The sequence below is a fragment of the Alosa sapidissima genome, chromosome 11, assembly GCF_018492685.1.
Source record: "Alosa sapidissima isolate fAloSap1 chromosome 11, fAloSap1.pri, whole genome shotgun sequence".
NCBI classification, from domain to species: domain Eukaryota; kingdom Metazoa; phylum Chordata; class Actinopteri; order Clupeiformes; family Clupeidae; genus Alosa; species Alosa sapidissima.
In genome coordinates this window covers 29,796,066-29,806,224 of record NC_055967.1, presented here as the reverse complement: position 1 = coordinate 29,806,224, position 10,159 = coordinate 29,796,066, and the positions used below count along the sequence as shown (strand labels likewise).

General features: G+C 47.4%; 1 protein-coding gene across 1 annotated transcript in view; it reads right to left on the bottom strand.

The window, feature by feature from the left end:
* Nucleotides 1–6,154, bottom strand: part of brsk2a (BR serine/threonine kinase 2a) — a 189,345-nt gene extending 183,191 nt beyond the window's left edge. The window contains 1 exon segment of the mRNA XM_042111315.1: nt 5,680–6,154. Coding sequence (XP_041967249.1) covers nt 5,680–5,773 — 94 coding nt within the window. The 5' untranslated portion in view covers nt 5,774–6,154.
* Between the last annotated feature and the right edge of the window lie 4,005 nt (nt 6,155–10,159).

The window sequence follows — 10,159 nt, the reverse complement described above, 5'->3', positions numbered from 1 at the left end:
ACATTATTTCCATTTCAGCTGAAAACATCGGGGGGAAAAAACACAGTAATAAATACAAACTGTTTTTGGCGGGTTCAGTCCAAGTGCAGAAATAAATTCACTAAGTATAAAAAGAACACCATATGTGGTGTTGGCCCTTAACAATGCACGGTAGGCCTATCTTCCGGGCAACCAGAGGCAGCCAGCTTTGAGAAAGCGGAGTAGGCAGAGCTTGTGGGATGTGGAGAAATAAAGATTGCTGGGTGGAGTAAAAAATGATGAATTAATATGGTTTGGGGGTCCCTGGATTGGCGGGCTGTAATTCAGGGCTACTGGAGCAGTACCTCCGCGCGGTTTCATTGTCTTTCCTCTCAGTTACGCTCTAGCGTTCTCCTCAACACGTCATTAAATCTGAAAAAGAATCATTAAATTCGTACATTATTGCTGATCAATGCCTTTCGGTTTGAGCAGGACTTGAGAGACTTACTGGCCCACTGCTTTCGGGCGAGGAAGCAGCTGAAAAAAGAGGAGAGGAGACGACAGGAGAGGAGAGAGGAAGAGAGGAGATGTAGGATAGGAGACGAGTAGAGTGAGGGATGAAAATGAGAGGGAGAGATAGAGAGATGGAGAAAGAGAGAGATGGAGGGAGGGAGGGAGGGAGAGAATGTGGTGTAGTCAATGAGAGCCCAGCGCCAGTCTGAATGAGGAAGTCCATGCATTCACCTCAATCAGTCGACTCTGTGGAAAAGCTCTAAAAATAGAAAGCCCGGATCCTTCCTGCTCTCGGAGGTGCCATCTCACTTTTAAAGCATCAATTGATCTCTGCGCGCAGATCTGTCAACCATGCGTTTGAGCAGGGGGAGAAGAAGGCAAACCACAACATATTTCACTGTCTCTTCGTCTTTCCCTCCCAGTCAATCTATCGCACGCACACACACAAACACACACACACACACACACACACACACACAGAAGTATGTGCCCCCCTCCCCTCTTTTCTCTTGTCCTGAAACAACATACCAAGCCTCATCCTACATATTTATGAGCACCTTCTCTCCCAGAGTCATTGCATTCTGGAGGCTATGAGTTGAATTGTGGGAGGCTAAAGAGAGGGGAGGAGTGTGGGGTGAGGCACGGAACAGCAAAAGGAACAGATCCCAAGCACATGATGGAGCGGCACGATTGCAGCGCTCAGGCACCCAGGGATACACTGCAGCTGCGCTTACTCTCCCACCACCGGGCAGATCATCAGCCAAATCACGCTCCTGCTAAAGGCTAGCTCACAAAAATACCTGCAAAAACTGGGCTTTTGTCTGAATGATCAAAGCACCAAACAGTAGGTGAAGTTATTATCATTTCAGCACATTCAGGTCTGCACACATGTGAAGTACTGACCAGGGGAAGCAAATATACAAGGGTGAAAGACAGAGATAAAGCACTGTGTCAAAAACGTCACATACACACACACACACACACACACACACACACACACACACACACCTCAGCGCTACATCGTGCTCAGTGTTTACACATGAGCGATCTCCCGCAGCAACAGACTGGCAGCCCATTCATTGTGCAGCCTCTCCTTCCTCCAGCCTTGGAGCGCTGCTAGGAGGACACCTCTCGTCTGGAACACACAGGCACTCGCACAAATGGAGACAGCTGCGGAGTGCCCACATGCACACGGTGCACACACACACACATTCCCTCACAGACACAACACGGGGTCACACACTCAACGTGGCGTGGCGAAACGGCTATACATACAATAGTTTCAAACTAGAATGTAAAATACTGATATTTGGCAGGCAGCAATATACAGCTGGATGTATGCTGTCCTGTAGGCTTTTGAGCTGCTAACAGCCATATTTGGCCAAGCCATCTACCCTCTTCTATTCGGCCCATTCATCAACATCAGCGCTATCAGATTTCTTTAAATATTATGGATCCTTTCCGCCGGTTGGCAAATCTTTAGGATCTCGAGATCGATCAGACTCGCAAATCTACCACTATTAATCACAGTCAAATTAATCTCAGGGGCCGCCATTGCACGGGAATACTGTACACTGAGGCAAACCAGAGGGCTAGAAACACACAGGAGACAGGGGTAACACAGAGCTGTATGGCTTCCTTTGGATCAACACTAAAAAAAATCAACTGTAAATGAGCAAAAACAACAAGCAGTGTTTCCCATACATTGACTTATTTGTGGCGGCCCACCACAATATCAACATTGACCACCACACAATGATTTTCCAGGTTGTACTAAATTGTGCTTAAATCTGGTTAGCATCATAACCACGCTGCGCTAATTTGCTAAAAACTGTTGCATTCAAGTTAATTCTGCAAACCTACCACCACAAATAGAATTCAATTCTATGGGAAACACTGACAAGAGTTGAGCAACATGGCACAAATCCTGCAAATCTTGCAAAAGTCCCTCTCAGTAATTAATCTAATTCTCAAACAATAGCTCCTTATTTGTTATGTAACAGAGAATTTGGGGCGAACAACAACTGTGTACTCAGACGCTAAAGTCTGTAAGGAATGTCGAACACCAGCTTTGTTCTCTGAACAGTATAATGCTGCTTACCTCTGATATTATGGTCTGGATTGCATCTGTTCAACAGGGGGAGGTTGCCATGGCGCTGCTGTGATGCTATGCTACAGCATGTTGCACTGGCCGCTGGTAGCCATGCTTGCAGCATCACACAGCCTCACACCCTAATACTGACTAGCATGGACATTGATGTTTTTCAGAGTCGGGAACAAGAGGCCCACTCGCCCTTGCGGCGCTCAGAGGGGCCAGCCTGCACTCAGGCATGGTGGATGGTGGAGAACGCACAGAGCAGCGGTGGCAGCGGCCTTCAAACGGCCTTCTGAGCATCACAGGCTGCAGTCCAATCAAGGCTCAACCAGGCAGGAACCAGTCAGTGTGTGTGTGTGTGTGTGTGTGTGTGTGTGTGTGTGTGTGTGTGTGTGTGTGTGTGTGTGTGTCGGCCAAGCCCCACTGCACACCTGACAATGGCCCTGGAGAAATAGAGCCAGCAGGAGCGCCACGGGCTACCGGGCCAAAATGGCCACAGCCTGGCCCCTGAAAAATCCACTCTTCAATGCACACACACACACACACACACACACACACACACACATACACACACACACACACACAGCACTGACTGTGGCTGTGGCTGTGGTTGTGCTGGGGAACAACATCAATGCCTTCAATGATTCCTCTAAGGTGATGCACGTCACAGATCACATCAGCATAACACAGCCATACATACTATGCCTATGTCTTGAATTTGTGTGTGTTGTACTGTTTGTCTGTATGTGTGCCTGTCTGTGTGTGTCTATTGTGTTCTGTGCATGTGTTGTGTGTGTGTCATGCTGTGTGTTTGATTGTGTATTTTGTGTATGTGTGTGTGTGTGTGTCTGTGTGTCTGTGTGTGTGTGTGTGTGTGTGTGTGTCTAAGTCCACCACCTCACCTGACTCTGTCCCTCCCAGTGTGGATCCTCCCCCCCCCCCCCCCCCCCCCCGATCCCCGCCCCCCACCCCACCCTGGGAGCCACGTGAGAGCGTGCAGCCTGGAGACTTTGGCGCTGGGGATTAGGACACTGCTCTCTCTCTCTCTCTCCCCCTCTCTCTCTCTCTCTCTCTCTCTCTCTCTCTCTCTCTCCAGCCAGCCAGCCAGCCAGCGCTAGCAGAGCCCAGCAGAGCAGAGCAGAGCGCACAGGACAGGACAGGACGCTCGAGTGCTGTGGACACTAATCACATAATGAGCATGGCACTGCGCAGGACAGGCAGATCAACCAGGGCCTTTCTGCCAGCCTGCTATAAATAACAACTAGAGCCAGATACAGATACACACACCGAGAGAGAGAGAGAGCGAGACAGAGAGAGGATCTCAGAAATCACTCACCCCATCGCAGCGGGGCAACTGCACTGAGATGCTCGGCATGTTTATGAAGCACTTGTCTGCATTCTGCTATACTGACACCGCAGGTGTACAAAGAGAAGCCTGTGGCTTGCATATGGTTTTGGATTTTTATGGTATAGCGCAGCAGGGTGTGTTGTGACTGCTGTGTGTGTGTGTGTGTGTGTGTGTGTGTGTGTGTGTGTGTGTGTGTGTGTGTGTGTGATGACATGTTTGTCATGGAAAAGCCCCTGTATAGGATGAACAAAGGAAATAGGTGAGAAGAGATTAAGGTATGTGGCTGAAGTGACACCCATGCTGAGGTGATTAAATAGTGGCACGCCATACACGAGCACACACACATTCACACACAGTCTCTCTGACTCTGTTCCTTGCCCTCACTCACCCTCAGAAGCTGAGAAGGAACAAATGGAGACATCAAAGAGGTTTCTACAAATGAACTAGCGCTTTCAAGTTTTGAAATAAACTGGTGGATATATCCATTTTCAAAACAATGGCTGTCCCATAGTAGAGCATGGTCAAATAGGAAAGCACACTATATTCTAAATAAAAGTACACTGTATAAAGACAAGCTAGGCTATGTAGTCTGATGATTTGTGCAGCACCTCAACAAATAAAAATCCGTAAAGTGACTCAACAAATGCGTAATTCTTGGAGTTGGCAAGACCCTGACACGAAGAGTGAAAACGAATAAATCCTCACCATTTTTAGGAAAGGGGCGATGGTCTGGCTGTGCTATCTGACAGCGTCAGCCCACATAGGCGATATCCCCAGTAAAACAACTGCGGACTGCAAATTCACACACAGGCTAGCAAGCTCAGCAGAGAGGTGCCGCCTATTGTAACCATTTTATACAACAGATGGGGGTGAAAACCTCCCCGCACGGACGCTGAACCCGCTGCTTTTTGGGGCAGGACAGGGGAGTGTTGCATCACTCCAGCATCTCATGTTGGCAGCTTTCGCCTCCCAGAGCTGGCCTTGCGCCGCTGCACACACACACCACCGCAAGGGTTTGCGACGCGTCCCGGTTTTTCGCCCCTCACAAACCATTTGGGTTGTCATGGTAATTATGTTGTTAATCTAATGTTACCTTTACTTTGTCATGCATGCTATGGTTCAGCAACACAGAGGGTTGTCAGTGTCTCTAGAGAGACGCAATCATTCCAACATATCCCACCCTGTCGACGGAGGGCAAAGTAACCGGCTTTCCTCGAGCTCGCACATTACATGGGCTGCACCTGTGTTCGAGCAAGCAAGGACGCACAACACAGCCAGTGCATTCTTTATCAAAAGAGAAAAAAGCCTCAGTGGTGGTGAATGGGAACCCATTGGTACACTGCATAGGCTACTAAGAATAGGTCAAGGTACCGGGCAAATCGGGATTAGCAGCGTTGTGCATAAATCACAGGACGTTTCCTTGGCCAGTGCTGTTGCCGAGGAGCAAGTTCATTTTCATCACATTCGCGAGGCGAGCGGAAACACCCAGGCAACGAGGCTCGCTCGCGGACAGCCCGACCTAATGTCCGCGACATGCACGTTTTGCCTGTCCCACAGAGAGTTCAAACATTATCTAGGTACCGATATTTCTGGCAAAGCCTAATTGAAGGTTTTCATTAACCACAGAAAATAATATACCCAATTGCATTCAGGTATAGTAAAGGTTATATCATCTTAAAACAGAGGGACGCAAAGGGGAAAATATTACGCAATTGAACCCTAAGATGGTAAATAGGCTGTGCTGTTTGGATGAAAGAGGACAAACCTGTCTGTCCTTTTCCCAGTGTCTTCTCCAGGCGATATGGTCCCACGTAATTGGCATGTTGAGCTGCGGTGTTGTCTTTTTGCGGTGTTGACATTTTGATCTGTCAAAAATAAAGTTGTATGGCAGATTTGGTTATTCAGAGAATAACGCAATCCTCTTCTAATCTCTGCAGGTCCGGCAATTGTTTTATTCCACAATCCGAGGTTGTCTCCTCCCGTCGCTCTCTCACACACTCTCTCTGTCGCTTGCTGCCTCCCTCTCTTTCTCTCTGGGTCTGTTTCTTCCTCTATCCGCGTAGTCTCTCCCGTAGATTCAGTCCGAGGAGGGGGTAAAAGTCTCTCTATGAATGTGTCTTTTCTCTTTTTTGCAGTAGATGAACGCAGAGTTTAAGATCCGAATAGCATTGTGTTGCTGGACCTTGCACGGCTTCTCTCCGCCTGAGAGAGTGCTGTGGAGCAGTCAGCGCCGGTGCGGGGAGCGCAGGAGGCTCCGCCGGGCTCTTAATCATGATTGACGCAGGATCCCACCAAACAGCGACCAGGATTGCCTGCCGCAAACCACAAGTTGCTGGTGCGATTGGGTTGATCTCCGGCAACAGTTGTGCGGGTTTTCAAGGAAGAGAGCGCCCCTGTCCCAGCCTTACTTTAGGGTGCGTTGCATAACCAAAATGAAGCAGAAATCCTAAAATAACATATTTTGAAATGGCTGGTTCTATTTAAGGCCATGAGGACTGAAGTGGTGGCCTGAGAGATGGAGTTACAATGGACTTTCTGTTTACTGTGTTTGAGGGTGATTTATTTGGGAAAAGGGTAACATTCTCAGTTCCCGCTTCAACTTCAACTGTAGGGGTGTACAAATAGAATAAAGCATATTTATACAGTGTGTGTGTGTGTGTGTGTGTACAAATCCTAGTAGTTCTAGTATGGCACTGATGCTCTTGACAACATTATGAAATGAAACTGGAGTGCTAGAGAAGCTATGGAGCAAGCCATTTCAACTTGCATGAAGTGGGGGACGTGGACACCATCAATGATCCTTTTAGCTAAAGGTTAAATAGATAGATAAATAGATAGATAGATAGATAGATAGATAGATAGATAGATAGATAGATAGATAGATACTTTATTGATCCCCAAGGGGAAATTCAAGGTCTCAGTAGCATACAGACATCACACATGCGCTTACAGCAGAAATGGTAAATATAAGTATAAACATAAAAACTAACAAAACTAAATACTATATAAATTCAATTAAAAAAATCCACATTGTGCTTGAGGGTGATCAAGCATGAGACGCTTGCAGTGACAGGGCCGGGACTGGCCTGTAGTTCTATGTGCATGGTGAGGTGCTCAAGAGAGTGAGTGTCATGGTGAAGGTGCAAAAAGTAGTCCAACAATAGTCCAACAGTGCAACAGTGCAAGAATAAGGTCTAGAGACTGGCATACATAATATGGACAAATAAGAGAGCAAAGTATAATGTAGACAAGGTAATATAAAAAACTATGTCAGTGCAAGAATAGGTTGAGGTAATAGGGTTACAGCCATTCAGTATTGTAGCAGAAGCCATTGGTCATGTGTGCTAATATAGCATGAACAGTGTAGCAGTAAAACAGTAGTAAAAACATTAGGCTTTCCTTACCAGCCTGTCAAGTCGCCCAGCATCCTTCTTCTTTGTGCTTCCTCCCTAGCATACCACTGCATAGAAGAGGACGCTGGCAACAACAGACTGGTAGAACATCCTGAGCTTGCTGCACACATTGAAGGACCGCAGCCTCCTCAGGAAGTACAGCCTGCTCTGCCCTTTCTTGTAGAGTGCGTCAAATTAAATCACTCTGCCACATCAGTTAAAAATTCAACACACTTTCACACTGTGTTGTTTTGGAGTTGCAGCCAGAACTGTCCCAGATGAGATCTGTGTGCCTGCCTTTCTGCTTGCCTTGTGGCTGGGCTTTGAAGTGTTAGTGGAGAGTGCTGTGTGGTCTGTGTGACTGTGGCCAGCAGTTTCATTTCACAGCCTGATAGGCAATGTCCTGTGCGGGTGGACAAGGTGGGGGGGGGGGTCTGGTGCCAGGGGGTGGCACTGTCCAATGATACGCCTCCACAAGTCTGGAGCCCTCTGCACTGCAGGCATGGAAGACAGCCCATCTGTGTGTGTGTGTGTGTGTGTGTGTGTGTGTGTGTGTGTGTCTGTGCGTCTGTGTGTTAAGTGTGTTTGTGAATCAGCCACTGTTGAGTTCCCTGTCCCTACAAGCACTTGCAGAGCCACAGACACACGGTTGGAGCTTACGATGAGATAACTACATTACATTATTGGTAGTTGTGGGTCAAGCAGCCACAGAAATCTGTTGACCTAACATACTGTATGTTTGTTGACCCATGAAAGCCACATCATGTAGTATTCAATATTTGAGTCAATGACAAAGACATGACAAAGACATACACTGTACTATAATTGCATGTTGCATACATACATACATACATTTCCTGACAGAACTGTTTGTATAACATATGATTATTTTCAGGCATCCCAGAGTCACTGGTTTAAAAAGTAATTCAGAGTAACTTTCTAAAGGAACCATATACGGTGGTTGGTCTTTCAGAGAAAAAAACTCAACAGCTTCAGTATGAGGCTCAGCTTAAACTAGCACAGCCAGAGACTAGCAGAGGCCTTTGAGGTTAGAGGGAGCATCTGTGCCTGTTGTGTCTAATCATCTCAGAGATGTGAAATCTCCCAACAACACTCACTCACTCACACACACACCTCTGCTCCCTTCTTCAGCCGATCGGATGTTCATCAGGAAATGTGTGTGTGTGTGTGTGTGTGTGTGCCCAAGTGATATGCCTGTGTATTTACACAACCACCAGCCCGACTAAATCAGGAACGCAAACAAGCTTTGCAACATCACTGATTTAAAAACTCGCCGTTGTTAGCGTGTGATGCTGAGCGCGGCCTGGTTATTATGCGGATGTATGCTAATTTGCTACAGATATACACAGGAGATACAAGGCCAGTGCGGGTCCATCGGCTCGGTCTGCTTCCAGATCTGTGTGAAGCGGTAATAAGTGTACCAGGTGCCACGGAGCGTGCTGGGATCTGCAATAAGACATCAGCGCTTCTTATCAGCTACACTAGGAGCTCCTCTGGAGATAAGATGGTATGGTCTTCTCCTCTGTGCAACCGCCTAAAGTTCACGTTTGGGGAGTTTGACTTTACTGCAACTGATAAATGTCATTTGAATTTTTATCATAGCTGGTATTAAAAGTCATTGAAACTCGAAGGCCTTGTGATTGGGGCCGAGGCTGATTTTAGGATCAGGAGTCAGAATAAAGTTCTACAGCAAGGTCACTATAGTTTAGTAATGTGGTAATGGACTGGGCTACAGGGTAATGAGTGAATGTAAATCACTGGGCTTGTAAACGGAACAAAAAGGAAAAGTCAAGGAAATGTCCAGAAATATGTCACCAGTTTTACCAACCCCTCTATGTTGGCCGAGTGGAGTTGAAACAGAGTACCTCTCAAATTCCTTTCACCATTAAGGAATTCATCAAAGTAGAAAGGCTGTTCATCCAATTCAATACCCTATTCCACATGAAACTTCTCATGGTGGAACACCCATGACTCAAACACACGGTAATGAAATGAAGTCTCATGAGTTGTAACCAGCCCAAGGTCACATTGGGCAGTTGGATGATGTCGCTGGGCAGCGGCTGCCGTGAGGGTCTCAAAGGTTATGGTTGAAGCATAGCGAACGCGGGCAGGAAGTTGCGAGCGCGTGTGGTGCGGCGAGCTTCCGCCCTCCACTGTCAGGCGACACTGATTAATCAAAGCGTCCAAGGAAAACTAAGGAGGCGATTAAGCTCCATCTGTGAGCGTTTAGGAGCCAGAGGATGAGGTGACACTGGAGACACGTCGCCTGTCACCTCCTCTCCACCATAGAGAGAAAGGAGAGACAAAAGAGGGGAGAAACATGGAGCAGAGGGAGGGAGAGAGAGAGGGAGTGGGTGAAAGAGAGAAGGAGGGAAGGAGAGAGGGAGTGGGTGAAAGAGAGAAGGAGGGATGGAGAGAGGAAGTGGGTGAAAGAGAGAAAGAGGGATGGAGAGAGGAAGTGGGTGAAAGAGAGAAGGAGGGATGGAGAGAGGAAGTGGGTGAAAGAGAGAAGGAGGGATGGAGAGAGGGAGTGGGTATAAGATAGAAGAAGGTAGGGAGAGGGAGTGGGTGAAAGAGAGGAGAGTTGGCACAAAGGACTGAATTCTAAACTAAAGGAGTGCACACAGAAGCCGACAACAGGGCCGTGAGAGAAAGGGAAAGAGGATCCAGGTGCTTGTGTGTCATTATTCTTCTATACACAATGGCAATTGAGCAGTCATGAAAAGGAAAAACAAGAGCAAGATGGCTTTCAAAGAGAGGAGGTGTCGTTGGAGTTGAATATAAAGGAGAGGTGTGACAGGGAGGCCTTTGTTTACGCTCCACCCAGAAGAA